Source organism: Mauremys mutica, chromosome 7 (assembly GCF_020497125.1).
Source record: "Mauremys mutica isolate MM-2020 ecotype Southern chromosome 7, ASM2049712v1, whole genome shotgun sequence".
NCBI classification, from domain to species: Eukaryota; Metazoa; Chordata; order Testudines; family Geoemydidae; genus Mauremys; species Mauremys mutica.
Window position 1 is genome coordinate 106,873,705 of NC_059078.1, and position 22,132 is coordinate 106,895,836.

The 22,132-nt window shown below is 38.3% G+C and overlaps 1 protein-coding gene across 2 annotated transcripts in view; it reads right to left on the reverse strand.

The window, feature by feature from the left end:
• The window catches only part of DOCK1 (dedicator of cytokinesis 1), a 561,291-nt gene that overhangs the window by 67,120 nt on the left and 472,039 nt on the right, over positions 1-22,132 (reverse strand). For both annotated transcript variants that reach the window (XM_045023408.1, XM_045023406.1), the window contains exons 44-48: positions 21,485-21,571; positions 16,955-17,131; positions 15,594-15,677; positions 8,543-8,680; positions 2,790-2,935 (exon numbers count right to left, since the gene is read on the reverse strand). In XM_045023408.1, the coding sequence (XP_044879343.1) occupies positions 2,790-2,935; positions 8,543-8,680; positions 15,594-15,677; positions 16,955-17,131; positions 21,485-21,571 (632 nt within the window). The remainder of the gene's footprint in view (positions 1-2,789; positions 2,936-8,542; positions 8,681-15,593; positions 15,678-16,954; positions 17,132-21,484; positions 21,572-22,132) is intronic.

Consider the following 22,132-nt stretch of genomic DNA (forward strand, 5'->3'; position numbering starts at 1 on the left):
AAACTCAGAATACTAAGATACGATAATATGTATCCGACGAAGTGGGTATTCACCCACGAAAGCTCATGCTCCAATACGTCTGTTAGTCTATAAGGTGCTACAGGACTCTTCGCTGCTGTATCTAAAAGGCGTCATGTAGGATATCACTGGAAAACTAACAACTCACTGATCATTAATAGTCTTGCATGACGTATGTACAGGGTGTGTACAAAAAGTTATGGGTATGTGCTAGAATTATGTTCCTAAAATGCACAAGCCCAAGGTCCTAACTAAAAATCCACCATGGAAAGGAGAAAGATTGGTAAGAAATCTACCTTGTACCAAGGCTGTAGCTTATTTAGTTAAGTCTTAGCCACTAGGCAGCATATTTTCCTTTTATTTGCTCGTAACCATTTTGTCTTTATCCCTTGTACTTGAACTCACTTAAAACCTCTCTTTATTAATAAACTTGTTTTACTTTTAATCTAAACCAACCCAGTGTTGTGTTTGTATTGAGGTGAATGTTAAGTTCAGTTAAGGCAACAAGTTGCTGTGCTTTTGTCTCTTTAAAGGAGCAACAGATATTATTAAGTCTCACTATTCCAGGAGAGGGCTGGACAGTTCAGGATAGATGGTTTTGGGGAAATTAGGGATTGGGGGCCTGTTGGGTCACCCTGCAATTAGTAACCAAGGATGGTCAAGATGAGGATGGGGCTGTTGTGTTGTAAGTAGGCTACTGGGGTCAGACTGCTGAACCAGGGTTGCACAGCACACAGACACTCAGTGCATTTTTGTATGCTTATTGGGAGTGTCCAGACAAGGAGCTACAGCACAGAGCATTTACGGCACTCAGGACAAGTGGTGATACAACTTCTCATGGGTCTGATTGCAACTCAGAAGATGACAGATGTACAGCCTGACAAAAGTGAGACAAAGGTCTTTGTGCATATTGAGCTATAGGTATGTTCAACCTTCCAAGGCACTATGAGCCTGAGTTAACGTCCATTAAAATAAATTGAAAAACTCCCATTAATTTCAGTGAGCCTTGGATCAGGCCCTATTGTGAGTTTCAAAACTAAGTTCTTTTTTCTGGTGATGAAGTGTATCCAGTAGGTTATCGTGATATTTATTACAACTGCCTTGCTGCTTGGTTCACTGTGTCAGCTGAGCTGTGCTGAGCCGCAAAATGAGCCTTGTTGGTTTCACTTTTCTGTTCAGGCTCAATTGAATTCACACATACAGCTGACTTCAGGGGAAGGGGCAGGCCAACCTACATGACTATAAAAGAAAATTGTAACTGTAATTCTTTGTAATAGTTCCATGTGTAAAAAGCTCACACAAGGAAGATGACTTGCATTATAGAGCTTTCTTCTGAATTGCACAACCTCTATGAAGCAGGATTAAAAAGGAAACGGACTGGAGGAGGAGAACAAAGGAAAACTGTAATCCCAGACAAACTGTCTGCAACATGCGTACCCTGCCTCTACCTCAAACATACAGCCTGCCAAATGGTATGTACAATGGCAGAGCTGGAGTAGAGGTGCAAAATGGAAAAAGCTGAAAGAGAGGCAAAAATGTAAAAGGCTTGAAGGGGGAGAGATAAGAGCCAAATATGCAGAAATGGAAAAAGTAACATGAGGCGTGAGAAACAAAGAGAATGACACTTTTACGATGGCAGCACATAGCCAGTTTCCCCACTAGCTTTGTATGGATATATAGTTTTCTTTTAAGTCATTTTCTGCCGATGAAGAGCAATCCTACTGCAAAGCTTCACTTTTTGGCAGCTAAACCCTGCCTTACCCCAATCTACATCTGGCGGACAAAGCATGAAGGGGCATATGAATGTTTAGCACATCTGGCACATAAATACCTTGCAATGCCAGCTACAAAAGTGCCATATGAATGTTCTCACTTTCAGGTGACATTGTAAGTAAGAAGCAGGCAGCATTATCTCCTATAAATGTAAACAAACTTGTTTCTCTTAGCGATTGGCTGCACAAGAAGTAGGACGCAGTGGACTTGTAGGCTCTAAAGTTTAACATTGTTTCGTTTTTGAGCGTAGTTATGTAACAAAAAAAGTTGTGCTTTCTTGATAAAGAGATTGCACTATAATACTTGTATGAGGTGAATTGAAAAATGCTATTTCTTTTATCATATTTATAGTGTAAATATTTGTAATAAAACTAATATAAAGTGAGCAGTGTATACTTCGTATTCTGTGTTGTAATTGAACACATTGATGTACTTGAAATCAATACATTTGAAAATGTAGAAAAACATCCAAAATGTTTAATAAATTTCAGTTGTTTAACAGTGCAATTTAAACTGCAATTAAACGTGATTTAATTTTTTTGAATTAATTCTGTGAGTTAACTGCGATCAATCAACAGCCCTAATAAAAATTAAATAGTGTATCTCGAAATCAGCATTGAGAAAAACAAGGTTCTTTTAAGAAATGATAGTATTTGTTAAAAAAACAAAGCTTTCTTCTCAGTGGTAGAGATGTAAGTATCACTGCTGAAAGAATTTTCTAAAATGCCAAATTTCTAATAAGACCCATGTCTCCCCACGTGCATACCCAAAAATGCTTTCAGTATAGAAACAATTTGCTCAGAAGAAATGTACTTGAGTTTTAGTTGCTCATATTGGTAACTTTATAAAACAAAGAATTAAGATAACACATGCACAATACTATACATTTGTAATTAACGAGATTTTTAGGTGCTGATGGCTTCTCACAACCCAGTAAGGATTTGCATGCTGAATCTTTCTCCACAATTACAAGCTCTTAATTGTTATACCTTACTTACCCATCAGAGCCAGGTCTGGAAGGGGTACTGTCCGATGAGACAGATGACACTGATGCAACAGATAACGGTCTTGAAGATGAAGGCATTGTGAATGATCTAACCATAGACCTTGGCCGACTGCCCCGTCTATCATCCAAACTTGAGGGCTACAACAAAGAAAAATAAGATCTTATTCCTTTTAGAACACAACCTGAAATTAGTGAGTCATTATCATGTAATGCTGAATGGTTAAATGCTTCTTTTCCACTTAGAATGTTATGCTATTTCAGTTACAAATAATCTATAACAACACAGATACTGTTACTAGATATATTTAAGGAGAAAAAGCAAACAGTTAGGCCCTGATTCAGGAAAGTACTTAAGCATATGCTTAATTTTAAACAGAGGTATGGCTCTGCAAGGCAGGGGACTATAACTCCTCCTCACCCACTGCACTTCCCATTCTTCTGGCCAGGTAAGCGGAAAGGCCCTGAACCAGGAAGTGGCTGGGCTGTGGTTGGAAGCAGTGGCTGCAGGGAAGCAAGGAGCTGAGGTCAGCTGAAGAAGTGGCCACATGGAAACAGGAAGCTGGAGAGAAGTTGAAAACAGGAACAATATGGAGAGCCACCTGTGGAAGAGGATGTGACTGCCAGACAAGACCTGGGTGCAGGCTTGTGTGGGATTTATGGGGGAGCAGCAGTGGTTGGCAGGGAGCCATTGCAGAGGGGCCCCAATGATAGACACTAACTGAGCCTGGCTTGGAAATCTGCAAAGTCCTATTTGCTTTGACCAGAGACTGGACTGGTGAGGGCACCTCAGGCACTAGTAGGCCTGGAGAACCCCAATTCTCAATTGGCCTGCCCCCTAGGGACTGAAACATTTACCATTATTGCACACTTTGCACTGTAACTATTAAGCCTCCATTCCTAGGGTATTTGCAATCCTTCCCTTTCCTCCCACTTCCACAAAAAATAACCTTTCCCTTAGTCATGTGTCTGAATGGTTACTGGGACTCACCAGGGCAACCAGCATCTACAACGCCTACAATGCCTTGAAGTACCTACAGTTTTCTCCGAGTTGGGGTGCACATGCATGCTACTGGTACCCTAGTGTACTCCAAGACTGAGTAACAGCAATAATGAGCCAAAGTTTTAAAAAACCACGAATATGATATTGCTGTTAACAGAACCACTTTCACAGAGTGACATCTAGGTTGAGAAGGAAATATTTAAATGTTGTTTTTTATGCAGATGCTCTTTTATAGTTCTGAATATTTATACAAGCTTTGTTAGTCATTAATAACTGATATATGCATAAAATAATTGAACTCTTTCAGACAAAAATAAGAATCTCCTGCTGTTTAGTCACAGGTAGCTTTTCCACGCTGTCAACTACTGCTAAGTTGGCATTGTACAAGAAAGACAGAAGTGATAAAATTCCATCAATTCTTAGTAGCGGATCAGAGTGACACTAGCAAGATAACAACAACTGGGTCTGACTTTCCCGTTGTCTCTTTGACAATGTTAATGTATATGACTGAAGCAAGTGACACATAAGTATAGTTAATGCCAATATCTCGTTTCTTCTTGGGAATAAATTACTATTTAGAGGCACAGTGCATCAAACATATCAAGCAGGGATTTAAGGACCATAAAGGGAAAAACATTTACAAGGACACTATCAAGGCTGGTAAGCTTCAGATATGATTTCTCTCTTCTCTAAATATGCCATTACCTTAAAAATATCACCACTATAGAAGGATCTGAAAAGGAGTTTCTGAAGTCAGGTCTGTCATAGTCAAATTCATTAGCCCGTTCCGCTCCCCTGTTGCACTGGCTCTCATGCCTCTCATCCCAGAATAGGATGTTTAGTCGGGGCAGAGAGTTGGTGTGTCTAACATGTGCTGTGTTCTTGCTATCTTCAGCTGGCATCTGTTCTCTTGGGGACTGTTGGCACCTGTCCCAGCATGCTCTAAGCTACATTGGCACTGATCAAAGAATCAGAGAGCTATAACCAGATCCCTGTTGTCCCACTCTACTGTGCCCAGTGGAAATCTGGCACAGCAAAGATTCTGACTTAGTGTGTTTAAAATACACAATCTAAGCACCTGTGTGATCCCCAGTAATAACAGAAATCGCAGTTACACAAGTGGCAATCTGGAGTAGCACCATCACTGGACATACAGTGCTGTACATCCATTGTAACTGCAATCAGAATTTGGTGCACTGAATCTTGGATATAATATGTTTAGATTACACATTCCATGAATTACGGTTTGTCTTTTTCATACAAGGGACATAATATTAGGCTGCTCTTTCTAGTGGTGGAATCACCCTAGAATTAACCTTCAACAGACTTCTTTGCAAAATTTTCCTATTAGTGTTTCAATCGCTATTCACTAAGGACTAGATGGTGGCTAGCTCTTTCACGGGTTTGCACTGTGCAGTGGGGTGGGATTCATGAAACACATCTTGTGCTGCCTCTGGTAAGGGCTACCCAAAATCTCAGACCTGTTGGGAGCTCCTGTCTGATTAATCCTACCTTAAAGGTCCATAAAAAGTTCAAAAATGGCATAGAGGGAGCCCTGTTTATTCTGTAATTCTGCAGCTCTGGAATTCACCCAATACTGCAGAATCATGCTCCAAATTCAGAATAATTATGGCTCTAACCCTTATGGTTGCAGAGATAACCTTCAAAACATGAACCAAATGTAAACCACTGCAGAGACTTCTGTCTAAGTACGCAGACTGCCTGATATAATAACTCACATGACCGGCAGCCAGTCAGCAAAGGCCTGTGGAGAGCCAATCAGGGCAAAGAAAGAGGCAGCCAATCAGGGCCAGGCTGGGCCCTATATAAAGGCTGCCTAGCAAAGGAGAGGGCAGTCTCTCTCTGACTAGCAAGGGAGAAGGACTGGCTGCTGAGGTAAGACCTTGGACAGAGCAGTGCTGGGCCGGCTCAGAGGAGCAGAGAGAGGGGCTCCCACCTGTGACCTGCCAGGCTGCGGCCCCTGACTAGAAGGCCCGAGAAGGTGCAAGGGGCCAAAGGGGAAGTGGCCCAGGGAAGACAGTCAGACAAGGGGAGAGAAGGAGGGCAGAGAGAGGCTGCCACTAGAGGATCCCTGGGTCAGGACCCAGAGTAGTGGGTGGGCCTGGGTCCCCCACCTTTCCCCTTGCACTGCACCTGGCTGCGGAGGAGTGTGGCCAATACAGACTGCAACTTGCCCTAAGGTGAGGGGCTAGACATTGGGTTGTGGTTGGCCACTGAGGCAGGTGCAAGCCGAAGGACTGCCATTACCCCCGGAATGGGAGAGAACAAAGTTGGGCACAGACGGAGGGCTGTGTCCAGAAGAGGACGCTGCAAGCCAGGGAGCAACGCGGGTCCCAGACAGCCCAGCAGAGCAGGCAATGGGTGGGACACCACCTGCTGAGGGTGCTGCACAGCTAGGACTGAACTAATTCCCAGAGCAACCAGCAGGAGGCGCCAGCAGTGGAATCTGACATTTTTCCAAGCTCCACAGAAGTCAACATTTCACCATGGAATTTGCCATTCTGCTGCAGCCAGGCATTCAATATTTTGTTTTGTCTCCTTGCCCTTCCTTCTGATGGGGAGTTAGCTGGATTACCATGCATGCTTCCTACAGTATGCCACAGAACTAGGCAGGAAGCCAGAGTTGGAGTACAGATTGCAGCCAGGTACCTTGGGAACCAGAAGCATATGCTGGCAAGCTGGACTACCTGCAGAACAGTGTAGAAGCTAATGTTTCTTCAACTGGCAATTTTCCTTATTTTTTATGGTCTTGTTGATAGGAAATGCATTTGTGCAACCTTACAAATATACTGTTTTTTTGCGGGGGATTTTCTGAAAGTTTCAATTATTAGCATACATTTTCTCTTGCTTGAAATTATTCTTTACAATTTCTGGGAAAGTATTTACTCTCTTAAGCAATTTCTGATATTTGCTTTCTTGGAGACAAATCATATTTTTCTACAAGGTCACATCTTATCAAATTGTTAAGTAGATTCTCCCTTAATTTCATTTTTCATGAGCTATTTGTGTGGTTACTACTGCTTGAAATCTAGTTAGCCATTTGGGACCAAGATAAACAATGCAGGTCAACATAAAGAAGTAGACAAAATCTGAGTTTATTCACTCACTGGTATAGATTCACTTATATTTCTGATAAATACTGAATACATTCAGGTATTTATTTTTGGGTTTTTTTTTAACAGTAAAGTGGATGTAAGTTTCATATGAGTCTTTCTTTTTCATTACAAATCTAACCAAGACCTACAACAAGGTTAAAGAATACTTATAACGGTGATGGAGGTTTTGATTCTGAGCCTGTCAATGCTACTAATATACAAGGCATAAGAGTTGGAACAGAAGCCTTCAACATACTTTCAGAACACAAATCCCAGCACAATCAGACCTAAGGTTAACTCTAACTCTTTACTTGTATGTTACTGAATTTAAAAAATGTATTTATAAAACATGTGCCTGCTTTGCATAATCTCCAAGTGCACTTATGGCTTTCAAAATACATTCTCAATTAAGAACCTACATGCAGGCTACAAGAGCCAGCACTTGAAACACTCCCCGCACTAAGCAGCAACACTCAGTCTTAAACCAAAACAAAACCTCTCTATTAACTAACCCGCCTTTAATCAGCAAGGTTCAAAGTGTAAGGGGACTTTCAAAATTTCTGGTTGCATCTTGAAGCTGAGGCAGAAGGGTGGCCAAAAATGATTGATTTATTCATGTTGGAAGAGTGCAAATTACAGTACTGAGGACCATCCACAGAGAACAATCTACCCTTCTCTCCCCCCCACGCCCCGGTCTCCTGAAATACAGTTTGGAGTTATAGTAGCAGGAGATTTACAAGTAAAGTCAAGGATGCAGTTTGTACTTAAGAGCAGCAAGTCATTGCTGAGAATCTGCAGATACAGGACCCTGACTTATTGGAAAAAAAAACATTTAAAACAGCCTGAGAACTAGCTTTGGAAGTGATGATACTCTGTGATATTCCTTGATATGAACCTCTGACTTCAAAGAACGAATGCTTCAAAGATGTCAGAACCTCCTAGAGATTGTAACCTATGTAAAAGATCCTTAAAACTTGAACACTTTGAGGGACTATCTTGACTTCCAAAGGACAGATCCTGATATTTTAGGGTAAGTCTTTTATGCTGTGGAGTCATGTTAATGAGGGTTTTTTAATGTTTTTTAGGACATTTTGTCACTTCTCCTAAGCACTGACAATTTAAGTGAAGTCTTTAATTGGGTCTCATGCTCTAAACTACAATTGCTAGTCCGGAGATAAATTAACCAAGTAGACCTATTCATCTAGCATAGTTACAGACAAAGACACCTGTTGAAGCCACTGATATATAACTATGCTTCAGAAGACAACCTTCTGGATAGGCATATAGTACAGGACAAAAATCTAGAAACCAGAAAGATATTATATTCTAATCTCAGGAGAGATACTCATTTGATGTGCAACACAAGGCAAGTCACTACACTTTTGTGCACCTACCCACGTGGAACATTTTAGGGACATTAAGAGACATAAACCTCTGTCTAAAAATGAGTTTAAAGCCACCAGTACCACAACACCAAAACAAAATGAAAAACCACATACTCCCTTAAGATTCTTAATCACCCTCTATTAAAACTGTTTTTTCTATATATTCATTTAATCACTGAAATGTGAATTACAGCAATTCTAAAACCAGATTCTTTTTTAAATGTCAGGTTTGGAGACAACTTACAATTGTTCTGATACCGTATTGCTTTTCCACTTTTTCTTTAAGCTGTTTAAAACAGGCCTCCATTCTCTCATGAAATGGCCTTAGTGCTTCAGTTACTTTCTCTCCATGAATTCGAATACCTTCTGCCAGGAATGGAATCTAAAGAAGACAATTAGATGACAATGAATTTTCTGGTCTTCTCTCATGAAAGGGAGTAGAGCAAGGGGGACTCTACATATACTATAAGGCTTCTAAGAGGAATATGAGATTTTTATGGAATACTAGTAGCAACTAAAGCAGAACATGGTGATTTTTTGTACTATATATGATTTCATTTTCACTCTGCGTTGCACATAGTAATTTAAAATTAATGTACACATAATTCTGCCCAGCAATTATAAGGTACAGCTAAAATTATCAGGTTGAACAAATATTTTATGTTTAAAAAACCCTCAAACATACTGCACTTTAAATAGGACTCAGAAGCTAGACCAGTGATACTCAGACCTGAGTGGTTCAGGAGCCAAATTAGCGATCAACATTACCCAAAAGAGCCACAGTAGTGTGAATTCATTGTTTCATTTACTATAGTACTATATATTCATATTTAAACAGTATGACAGGGGAAATATTTAGTTTTTATATATATAATTCTCACAGCAAAATGACTGACCAAGTATTATTATTTTATCATCTACAATTGGTTAACAACATATTAAAAGCATCTTGATTGGTTAATAATTAAATCGGTGTTTTAATATCATGTGCTGCAAAAAGCTGAAGGAGACACATTAAAGAGCCACTTGTGAGCCTGAGTCTGAGTATCACTAAGCTATACTATTATATCAGTCCCACCAGATTTCATGGGAATAAACAGCAGAGAAAAATAATCTTCGTATCTATTTCTGTTTAACACATGCTATTTGTGAAACCCTGTGTTATCATGAAAAAATATCTTAGATATTGTACATAACATAATTTTAAAGAAAACATACAGCTCTCCATACAAAAATGACAATATTTTTCATCATAAATTGGTTTTCAATGATTTTTAGTAGAGAGTGAGGTGGGGGGAGGGGGGAGAATAAATTAAATTATTATTTTCAGTTATAAAAGAGAATTATCTGCAAGGCTGCTGTCACAAAATATCCGTGCCAACACAAGGTTATATAATTAGTTCATAGTGTGGAGGTGTAGCTGACCTTTTAAAATGTTTTAAGAGAGACGTTTTCATTCCCACAGCAACATAAAAGAATCTGATAGTAGGTCTATCTCATGTTTAAGAAAAATATTTCCTTTTCCAGATCAGCTCCAACCTACACAGTACTCTGGTTCTGAGTCAGATATTCTTTGCAGCAATCAAGCTAAGAGGTTTCCCCTTAATAATTCATAATTAAACTATAATACTGATTAAAAACAGATTTTTCTAATATGATGGATCAGCAATCTAAATGAGCAGACTTATTAGCAAGGAGGATAAGAAGTACACAATTAAATTACATGTGAACAAATTTAGGAAATCTTATCAAGATGAATCCATGAATAAAATGCATTTTGTGCCATTTAACAGCACACAGCTGTTGCTTCTCTTGGAACTCTTCAAAAAATACAATATTTCTACTCTATCCACTTTTATTTATAATCCATATGGATTTGTACTCAGTAGCAAAAAATTAAACTTTCAAATGGTCTTGTTCCTAATTTTCTGTCTACAATAAATGAATCTCAGTTTCCATAGAGCCACGTAAAGAGTGCATTGGCTGATTTGTTTTTCCTCGCTATGAGGGAATGGGAAGACTTGGGCAACATATCTTAAAATTGATACATTTTTGCACCAGGGGTACGTTGTTTGCAGTGCATATGTTGGTGGGGGAAGAGTTACAGCAAGGGTCTATTTCACTGATGTGTTTTGAAGGATTGTCAAGGAGCATCTAAAGGAAGAGATGGGCGCGCCTTTTTTTTTTAAATAGATGTACAAATAAAACAATAAATGAGACAAATTAATGAGAGCTCTGCATCAGCTTGACCAATCCTGAGAACAATAAGGCTGGCAGAAAAGGGGATATACAGTGCCTCTGCAGCAGCTCTGCAGACACAGAGAGAGGAAGAGATCTTTGGCACCAACAGGACCATCCTCTTGTGCTGACATCTCCAATTTGGAGAAACCAGCCCGAACTGCTGTTTGGAGTAAGTGGCTTCTTTACAGCTGACTTGCCCCCAGCCAGAGAGAACCTCAGAGATCTGCTCCCAGCCCCACAAAATTGAGGAAGCTCAGCAGGACCTCCTGGTGCCATCCCTAGGGGCCTGGAAGAACAGAGTTTGTTCCTTCTTCCTTTGGGAATTGAGCAGGATCCGCTGCAACTCCTGAGGGGATGCATCCTATTTCCTCACCTACATCCGTTTCCATGACTGCAGAGTCAAGCTGAGCACATAAATTCAGCTGGCTCTGTGCAGCAGAATTCAATAGGGCTAAACTCTCCCCTGTTATGACAGAGGTGTTAATGAAATGTATGTTATGAATTCTTGATATAAAAGTGTGATATGAAGTTCTGCACAGAAAGTTAAACAGAGGCCTGGGCCAAGGGACCTCAATAGGACTGGCTATAGCAACAGCAACTGGATGGTCATTAAGAAGACTGTATGGGTTAAGCATTCTCTTTAGTTATGACGGAGACTAGCAGATGAGCAGGCTCCAGTGGACAATGGATATAGTCAAACCTGTGTGAAGTTCCTTGATATTCAAGAGCAAGAACAAGGAAGATTAGTGGCCAAGCCTGTCTGAACTAGTCCAGGTTAGTTTTGAGAACATGAGCACCATGCACCCAGAGCTTAATGACATTGGATTAAAGGGTTTGCTAAGCAAAATTCTCAGGGCAAAGACAGGGGAGAAGACCAGATACGCTTGAGAGCAAGGAAACAAGGAAGACAGAGCTGTTTCTTAGATGAACAGGGCTGAATTTAAGAACTTGATGGTGTCTTAATTTGGGTTTCTGCTTTTCAAGGTACCCAGCACACAAAAAATGTATCCATATATTATTTATGCCATAATATATTTTCCTTATCCTCTATTTTTAAAAGTTTATCATGGCTCTAGCTGCCCTTACTTCTTAATACCATGATGGACTACAGATAGGGGTTCTGGGTTTTGGTTTAAACAGAAAGCTACCAGTAAAATCACACCAATTCTATTTTTTTAAATAATTGAGCACCTATGAAATGGAACATTTTACATGAAAGAGATTATTTTTTAATTTTTCATGTTGTATGCTGTAATTCACTTTCACCGGTATGGGAAGGGTACAGAAATAATTCTTTGTGCTCTGTCCTAGTCTTGGTGTGCTCTAAGTATAATGGCTAGAAGTTGAGTGACTATTGCACTGAGATGAACTTCATTACTGTCATGTGCTGATGAAACAGTCTATTTCAGATCTAAATGATACTGTCAAATAAAACTACAGGATCTGATTTCTCTAGGAAGTGAAAAGGCACAAAATTAGACAAAAATAAACACCTAAAATGAATACAGTAGATTTAAAAACTAGAATATTAGTGGTTGAGCAGTGCAATCATTTCTCAGGAGAGAAATATCATGACATTTCATAGGATTTTCATGAATTTAAAACAATGTTCAAACACCCGAAGTTTGGATGTTTTTGAATTCTGTTGTGACTGTTTTACACAGTACTAATTTAGGGTAGTAGCTGGAAGTACACATTAACAGAAGGCACCAGACTACATGGAAGCACTGAAAAATAAAGTTCTCATCCACAATTTAAGTAAAGCATAGGTTGCAACACTGAATTTTCCCACACCTTGCTCCATCTCTCTGTACTTCCACCCTGTTCCGTAGGGGCCTCTCCAGAGAGTAGTGCCAATCTGCAGGCCAAATTTGAGACTGAGCCTAGAAAAGTGGTCACCAACCTGTAGATCACGATCAACTGGTTGATCCTGGAGACTCTCCCAGTTGATCACGATCTCCGGCCACTAAAAGTCTGGTCGTGTAGTGGGGAGGGGGGCAGGGGTTTCTGTGCACTGCTCCTGCCTGCAAGCACCATCCCCGCAGCTCCCATTGGCTGGGAACAGGGAACTGCGGCCAATGGGAGCTGCAGAGGTGGTGCCTGCAGAGAGAGGCAGCGCATAGAGCCATGTGCCCACCCCCACAAGGGCTGCAGGGGCGCGTTGGCCCCTTCCAGGAGTGGCGTGGGTTTGGGGAAGGCAGGGAGCCTGCCTTAGTCCGGCTTCGCCACCGCCAGGGAGCCACCCAAGGTAAGTACCACCCAGCGGGAGCCTGCACCCCAACCCCCCTCCCAGAGCCAGCACCCCATAGCCCCTATTATACCCTGAACCCCCTCCTGAACCCCAACCCCATGCCCCAGCCCTGACCCCCCTCCCAGACCCAGCACCCCAGACCACCTCCTGTACCCCAACCCTCTGCCCCAGGCTCAGCCCAGAGCCCCCTCCTACACTCCGAACCCCTCGGCCCCAGCCCAGAGCCCGAACCTCAACCCCTGCCCCAGCCCGGTGAACGTGAGTGAGGGTGGGGAGACCGAGAGACGGAGGGAGGGGGGTGGAGTAAGGGGGGTGGGGCCTCGGGGAAGGGGTGGGCGTAGATCCTGGGTTGCACTTTTTTGTGTGTAAATAGGTTGGAGACCACTGGGCTAGAAGGTGCCCAGGAATGAGGTCTTAAATCTCTGGCCTCTCTCTCAACAAAGATTACCCTTCAACTAAAGAGTATCAATTAAAGATTATTACCAATTACTTGTTTCTGGCGGTGCGCATGCATACAAGTTACTGCATAAGATGATTATCTTACTGCCAATACTTATATTTTAAAATAAGAATATACAATAAAAAATCATATTCTATTCCAAATACACGTTTTATTTTTCACTTGCCAAATAGAAGGCACTATCCCTACCCTGAAGAGGTTGTTTTCCAAAAGACAAATGAGACAAAGGGAAGGTGAAGGGGTGCAACAATACAAACAAAATAGTCACAGAGGTAACTGGCAACATTCAATATCATAATGCTTTATTAACACAATAATCTATATTGAGATATCAAATCTCTGAGCACCTATAATATGCTCAGCTGAGATACAGAAACCTATTTATTAGGAATTCGACTGAGACTGCCAACTTAATGTGTTTCATATTGGCCAACAGATACCAACTGCTGAGCTGGAGATGAAGTCAAAACAGTGATTTAATGGATAAAGGCTCTATACCGTATCTCTCTCCAGTCCCTTGAGCCATCTTGTTCCTTATGTGAAATACAGTTTAAGAGTTTTCTTTAACCTCCCACCTTTTCTATGAAGTTAGGCTATTTGATAAAGTTTTCAGAAATGTTTTAGGAATCATGAACACACTAATTTTATATCAGATAGTTTCAAAATTATTCCTTTTGGTTTTTGATTTTTATCACTTACTGGTGACAGTTTCAGAAAAATATTTGTATTAATCTCTTGTCTTTAAATTGCTTAGCTTCTATCACACTTGGTATTAAACTAGTGACAAGAAAGTTGTGTGTATTTTTAAACATGTTGACAAAACAAGACGTACAGATTTTAAATAATGCATTTTCCAGTGTTTATTCTTATTTTAATGTACATGTGTTGCCAGCAGGATGATCGTCTTTGGGGCTTCAAGTGTGTTCATGAGCACCAATACAATTCATTTTTAATATGGTCATTAGGGGTAATGACAGTTACTCTCTTGGGATCAAATTATTTTCCTCTCTAGAATCTGAAGTCCCTAAAATCCAATCTGCTGTAAAACCTTGCAGGGGAACAAACAAACAAAAAAATCAATAGAACTTTTGCAGACCAAACTAGTATTTGTTCTGCAATAGTTTTATGGCCTTCCAAGGATTTTTGAATTTTATATCTTTGGTTTCTACTACATCTAAAATTGAATCCTTTAGAAATTTAAATTATTCCATTTATAATAAAGTCAGAATTGAATCAGGGTAAAAACATTTCTAGTCATATCTGTGGATTTTTATCATAAAATTATTCTGAGGCCAATGAAAAAAATATCAGAGTATAGCCTTACAACACAGCTAGAATGTGGTTTCCTGTTTTTCCTGAAATGCATTCTTTGGAAGACATAAATGAAGCTCTTCACAGAGGAAGGATGGTACTATGTTTAAGGGACAGGACTTGGAGATCTGGTTTCTATTTCTGGTTTACTACAAATATCTGTGACACCTCTTAAGTTGTTTAAAGTATGTTTCTTCTGTGAACAATGATTGTAAAAATGGCATTGTAGAGTTCCACCATACATTATATATTATGATATTTATGTATATATCATCTGTGTGTATATATAGTAATACATATATTTAATTGTTATATATATATCTACACACACACACACCGATTTTGTAAGGTGTGCTGGGAATGAGGCAAAGGGCTTCGCAGAAACTCTTGCCTTCTATGCATTTTGTGTATACATGACTTTAACTGACTATCTGTCATACACAGTATACAGTACTACAAGACAGTAAATATGCACATCTGTGGTTGTGGGAAAAAAATTGTTATATATATTATTTGGAGAAACAATAAGTGTTCATGTAAACAGACTACATTCTAAAGCATTTGCATAAAGGGACAGACTTATGGTTGAACATGTAACCTAGGCGTTTAAATTCTGAGTTCTTAAACTGTAGGGCCTTAATACTCTTAATTTAGTTTTTATTGTAATTCTTTATTAATTTAGCACTATATTGGAAAAAATTACAACTACATTTACAACAGAATTGGCCAACACAATCATAAACTATTGAGTCATTTGAAAGTGAAACTGTATTTGTATCTCTAAACTGGTAACAGGAGAGACTATGTAATAAAAAAATGGGTTAATAATGTTAGTCACTTATGGGATTATCAAATGACAAACTATGTGAGATTTGAAAAGATGAACTTTAGCTCATGTTCCAAGACAGTCTAAATGCCACGGAAATGTATACACTAGGGTGAATGGTTTGATGCCTGAATTTTGTCACAAGTGACAGCAGGCTGCCTTTGTATGCCACTTGGCCCAGGCATGATTTGAATTAGACAGTTTACCTGCCATGCTATGAGGTCCTTTAGTTTTTCTATCTTTTCGTGATCTTCTGGATGCTCATGCATGTATTTTTCAGTAAAAAAAGCCTAATGAAAACAGAAAAGTACCAGTTATTTCAGAAAAGATTGAACATTTACTATCTAGGAAGGCTTTTAGTTATAGCAAAGGAAAATGAATCAAACCAAAAGATTTTGCTACAAAATATCAGTAATAACATGCCTACAAATACATAATTAAAAGCAATGAATGACAATTTAATAGTGCATGAGATCATGATATCCATCCTGTTGCTGCTCAACATTGAACCCTATGGTCAAGCAAGAAGTACGGCTGAAGGGTTTTACTTAGTTCTTATGTCCTCCTCATCTACAACTATGCCCAAGTGCAATTTTGGGGGTCACTAGGAAGATTAGTTAAATTTTGAAGCCAATACATGTTGCAGCACAACATGATTTATGTTCCACAATACTATATATCAGTGTCCAGTGGTTTACGTGTCTTATATAGGTAAACTAGGCCAGGGATGTTGGAGGCTGGAAGAGTTCTTCCGATAAGAGCTAAGAGAGTGCAAATAGGGTGACCAGATGTCCCGATTTTATAGGGACAGTCCCGATATTTGAGGCTTTGTCTTATGTAGGCTCCTATTACCCTCGTCCCGATTTTACACACTTGCTGTCTGGTCACCCTAAGTACAAACCACATGTCCCCATTAGTTATCTTACAAAAACATTGCCTATGTACAGCAGTTTGAATAGGCATTGATATAGTTTTTACATTTTCACCATTTTTATACTAAGCTCTCATGTGAACATATTTATCAGACTAGGTCTGTGATAAGCAGCTGAAGTCATTCAAATATATTTGGGATGGACTGTATATTAACTAATATATAATAATGATGCACTTTCACTAAGTTAATTCCAATTATCTTGAAGTCATAGATGTTAAGGCAGGAAGAGACTACTTGATCATCTAGTATGACCAGTTGTATAACACAAGCCACAGAATTTCACCCAGTAATACCTGCATCAGCTCCAATAAATTTCAGTTGAACTACAAGCATAAATTTTATAAAGTTATCAAATATTCATTTAAAGATTTCAAATGATGGAATCTACCACACCTCTTGGGAAATTGGTCCAATGGTTAATAACCCTCACTGTTAAAAATCCTTATAGTTGTTTCTCTTACTTCAACCCACAGAATTCCTTTATAAATATCACCCATTTATAATATACTTGAGATGTGGAAAATTTTAGCTTTCCAAAACTGACCTATAATGCATGTGTTTACTCATGCACCCGTAGACACCACACACACTTGATTAGATTTCATGACCAAACAAAGCTAATTTTGAACATACCTTTTCATAGTTTGTGAATCCTCCCATGACTGCAGGATCCACAATGCCATTAAGTAGCATAGAGAGGGGGTTAATAGGTAGGTCTGCATCATTCAAATGTTGTTGAACCATATTATTGATCTTATCATTTGTTAACTGCATAGTTTCTATTGCATTTTCCAGTGGACTGATTTCAACCTGAAAGAACAGCAAAAATAAGTTTTAATTACTGGTCCAGTAGTCATGTAACAGACCACACTTGAATAGTTTGCTCCTCACAAAACCATCCCAATGACAACTAATAGATTTTAGAGTGAAAGAGGAATTTTAGTCAATAGCTGCAGGAAGGTGCCGTTTCTACTAGGCAAGATATATAGTGTCAATACTGCGGTAACTGATATGATATAAACAGATAAAAGGTTTACCATTTTTCACTCTTACAGCATAATTACTGCATAGCCCAAGGCTCTCAGAAAGATCAAGCAAGTCTAAAACATTGGAATTACTTTGACAGAGCCTAAGTGAGCTTCTAGTGAGATACTGAGGAAAATTATGCCAAGACGACTTATAGACATGCAGCTCTTAGTGGGTACACAAGAGTGATCCAGTTACCATTATGGTAACAGCAGAGCCAGCATCTTGGACTGGATTGTCTGATGGAATTTGATGATGTGCTCTTCAGAAACTCAAATGTTAAAAAGGGAGAAGGTAGTTTTGCAGTAACTGTTTTGGTAGCCTCTCAGGAAGTTGTATTAAATATGTTGTAAAAAAGGCCATCATATTTGTCCAGCAGATATCATTGTCTTCATTCTATTTTAGATAATTAAACCAAAAAGATGCCTTCTTCTCATACAAAATGAGAAATGCCTGCCTAGGAAGGAGTACTGCGAAAAGGGATCTGGGGGTCATAGTGGATCACAAGCTTAATATGAGTCAACGGTGTAACGCTGTTGCAAAAAAAGCAAAGATCATTCTGGGATATCTGTGGGGATATCGAATTCCCTGGATGACCAGTAGGAGGCACCGCGCCGGTGAGTTGTCGCTTCGCTACAGATGTATTAGCAGTATTGTAAGCAAGACACGAGAAGTAATTCTTCCGCTCTACTCCACACTGCTTAGACCTCAACTGGGGTATTGTGTCCAGTTCTGGGCGCCACATTTCAGGAAAGATATGGACAAATTGGAGAAAGTCCAGAGAAGCGCAACAAAAATGATAAAAGGTCTAGAAAACATGACCTACAAGGGAAGATTGAAATAGTTGGGTTTGTTTAGTCTGAAAAAGAGAAGACTGAGAGGGGACTTGATAACAGTTTTCAAGTACATAAAAAGTTGTCACAAGGAGGAAGGAGAAAAATTGTTGTTCTTAACTTCTGAAGATAGGACAAGAAGCAATGGGCTTAAATTGCAGCAAGGGTGGTTTAGATTGGACATTAGGAAAAACTTCCTGTCAGAGTGGTTAAGCACTGGAATAAATTGCCTAAGGAGGTTGTGGAATATCCATCGTTGAGGATTTTTAAGAGCAGGTTGGACAAACTCCTGTCAGGGATGGTCTAGATAATACTTAGTCCTGCCATGAGTGCAGGGGACTGGACTAGATGACCTCTCGAGGTCCCTTCCAGTTCTATGATTCTATGCCATGGTCTAAAGTTATTACATTGTTTAAAGTAGGGGTCCTCAAACTCTTTAATAAGGTGAATTGGTTCTTAATAGATAGATTGCATTGTATGCACCTCCTTCCTATTGAAATCATAGGGATCACCTCCCATCATTTGTGATCAGATAACATTCTTTTGGCAACTACAGCAGTTGGTTATGCCTAAAAGTAATATCTGGAAAATATTTAAAATATAGCTAAAATACATATTAATGTGATTTAACATTCTCTATGAAGAGAGCAAGCTCTCTACAGACCACCAGCAAGTCCTCTGAATACCCTAAGTGATCCACTCACCACATTTTGGAAGTCTCTCACTTAAAGAATGTTAAAGTTCTAGCCTATTTATCCAAAAAATGTTGTAGTAGGAATGGAAAAGGCATGTGTGGAGGGTTAATTGGGGCCTGTTAGGAAAATGCAAGTGTGTAGCTGATTACACTCTAATTTACATAAACTCTGCATAAATGAAGCACTTCTAGCTTGCTATCAGTTGCTTAACATGCTTCTAAGAGCCACTTATAATCAAATTTCTTTAGTTGTCACTCTTACACCTGCTATCTGATTAAATCAAGTCTGTTTTAATTATAATTTTTTAAAGTGTGTTTTGAGCATTATTTTAGAATTCAAGGTTTCATGATAAATTACTCTGTCTGTAACTGTTTGTGCACACAAACTTTTAAAATGAATACTGAACTTGTAAATCTGTGTATTCAAACCAGAAACCTGATTTTAGAAGTTATGCTGATCCATTCATTACAAACACCAGTATATGATCTGTGAGTCCAATTAAAATTTCAAAGCTCAAATTTAAACAACCTGCTTGCAAACAATCTGCAGACCAAGAAGTATTAGTAAAAGTGAAGTAAATAATTTCAAACAACAAATTAAAGGAAATCATAAGCTGCTATTAGTTATTTACAAAAAGAAAAAATAAATTAATTTGTCTATTAAATTATTTAATCCTCTCTAGTCAATGATATGATGTGGCATCAACCCTTTATTTAAAATGGAATTTCCTAGTTCTATCAACAACTTATAAAATATTCAAAGGAGTTTAATTCATTGTGTTCTGTAATGTACCCAGAGTATTTATATCCAGAATTAAAATGTTGTGTTATAGAGGTACATACAAGATTTGCAATTTTGCTGCTAGAGTTTTACCTGATACAAATGTTTATGCAGCTAATAACTGCTTTTGTAGTAAATAGATCTTACATAGTCGGTCAAAAGTCATCCTTTGCTCTCCTCCAACATTAAGGTACTTTTGTTTCTGTTTCCTTTTTTCAACTGTGACTAATATAATCCTTGCTTACAAAAGGCATATAGAAAGCACTCCATTAGACAGATTCATGCACATTTCTATCAGATGCACAGAATTAAAAATGCACATGTACACAGTGGATGAAGTGGCCTGTCAGACCGTGTTCTTAACTCAGAAGGTGAAAGAATTTTCATCAGATATGCTAGGTTTTACAGAAAACAATTCTTGCAACAGGGAAGGAAAATGCTATCATCTCTATCAGAAGTATGTTGAAAATATAAAAATACAAAAAAAATTCAAAATGTTTTATTCAGTTGCCTAATACTGTCAAACATCACATTCATATTCTGTTACTATAGATACCATAGTCATTTTCTGCATTACTTTTGTTCATCTAAATACAACTGTCCAACTGAATCTCAATGGAGCAATAAAATGCTTTTAATTAACCATATGAAAATTGTTCTTTCCATTTTTTTTTTAAAGCCTCACAAGGAAGATTTAAAAACTGTAGCAAGTAACAATGTTTTCATTGCAACTTAAAAATTACAGCTAATTTAGTACATAAGATATTTTATGGATATATTTTATGTAAACAGTTATGAGCTAGAAAAAGGAGGTACACATTTGTTAAAAATCTTGGTGAAGATTTTAGGGCATATTTTAGCCAAGTTTAAAAAACAGAGAGAACTCAAACAACATTTAATCACTAATGATATTTACAAAAGAAATTTAGTCAGCACAAGTAATTTAATTTAGTTTGTCTTCCCTTGGATAAATTACAGTTAAATTATCCAATTCCTACTTTTAAAAAGCAATACTTTTGTGGTCCTTACAAATTAGGGCCCTTGGCAGAATTTTTTTTATTTAAATAATTTTGACAGATAATATTATATTTAAGTATTTTTAAAATTCTTATCAGTTAACATTTTCATAATTGTGCAAAATCATTTGTTTAAAGCATTTTTCAATTTTTATTTATTTAAATTTTCACAGCAGTGGGAAATTATGGAGAGGTCAGACAATAGGAGGAATCAGACAATATTTAACGGCAGTAGATGTTGAGAATCAAAAAGTTAAAGGTTTGTAACTGCTAAAACACAAATTGTCAGCTTCACGTCAAAATGTACAAAATAAATATCCATAAATCAAACTCAAGTAAGATCTCAAATATCATTTTTCTTACTTTACCTATCTGTATTTTTATTATTATTAAAACTGGAAATACTTGTTTGCTGATTTGTGTGTTTACGGTGAAATTGACACTTAATGATAAAAATCTAATCCTTCCAAGCCTACTTATACAGCAATGAACGAGTAATCCCTTTGATTTTAACGTGGCTACTCCCCGTGCTTAAAGGTAAGAAGTGCTGAAAAATCTTGCTGTATCAGGGCCTAGGGGTTCATATGATTCACCATTCATATTTTTGTACCAGTGATGGAAGAATACTGAGCATTCATCTTAGTCAATAAACAACAGTATTCCTGATGAGAAGAGTGGGTATGTGAATCCCCATTCCTTTAGCAGGTTACATATAGTTCCATTGATTAGACTTTGAGGTTTTTGCATATATTCAGTAACTGGAAAAAAAAAGTTCTAAGTAGTCTCAGTAAATTCATCCTGATTTGTCCTTACCATGAAAACTGATTTGACTTCAAACCATCTTAAAATCCCTGGTAATTTATATGCTGTCACATAGATGGTTCTCTCAATCCACATATTCTGTAAATATAACATTAAAAAGGTTAGAAATAGCATGTTAGCAGATTGATAGCTTTTATCCTAACCAAAGATCTACAAATTCATTATCAGAAAGAAGAACGGCACCAGTATAGAAATTACAAAGCTAAAAAAAAAAAAATTGCAAATGGAATCTGTATGTGTATTTCAAGGCTATGTCTGTGGCGAGATTGGTCTCAATATGCTCACTAATGTGCTATTTAACAGTCAAACATTGGTCTTTTAACTAAAGGGTAACATTATGTAAAAGCTCCACCTGCTTCTGTTGAACTGTGATTTTCCAACTAATCTGTCTCTCATGTGAAAAGCACATTAGACAAAGTGGGATGACAGACTTCAGGAACAAATTTATCTGTCTACAGAAATCCTCCACTCCATTCTCTGACTGGACAATTTTAAATATAGCTGAAAACAAGTTTCCCAGGTGCAACCTTTAGGGTTCTCACATTAGTGCCTTAAAAAGTGCTTTACAGACTGTATCTTTCATCAAAAATCTCAGTGAGTTTAAGTGCAAGGAGAAGCAGCCTAATCTGAAAACTTCTT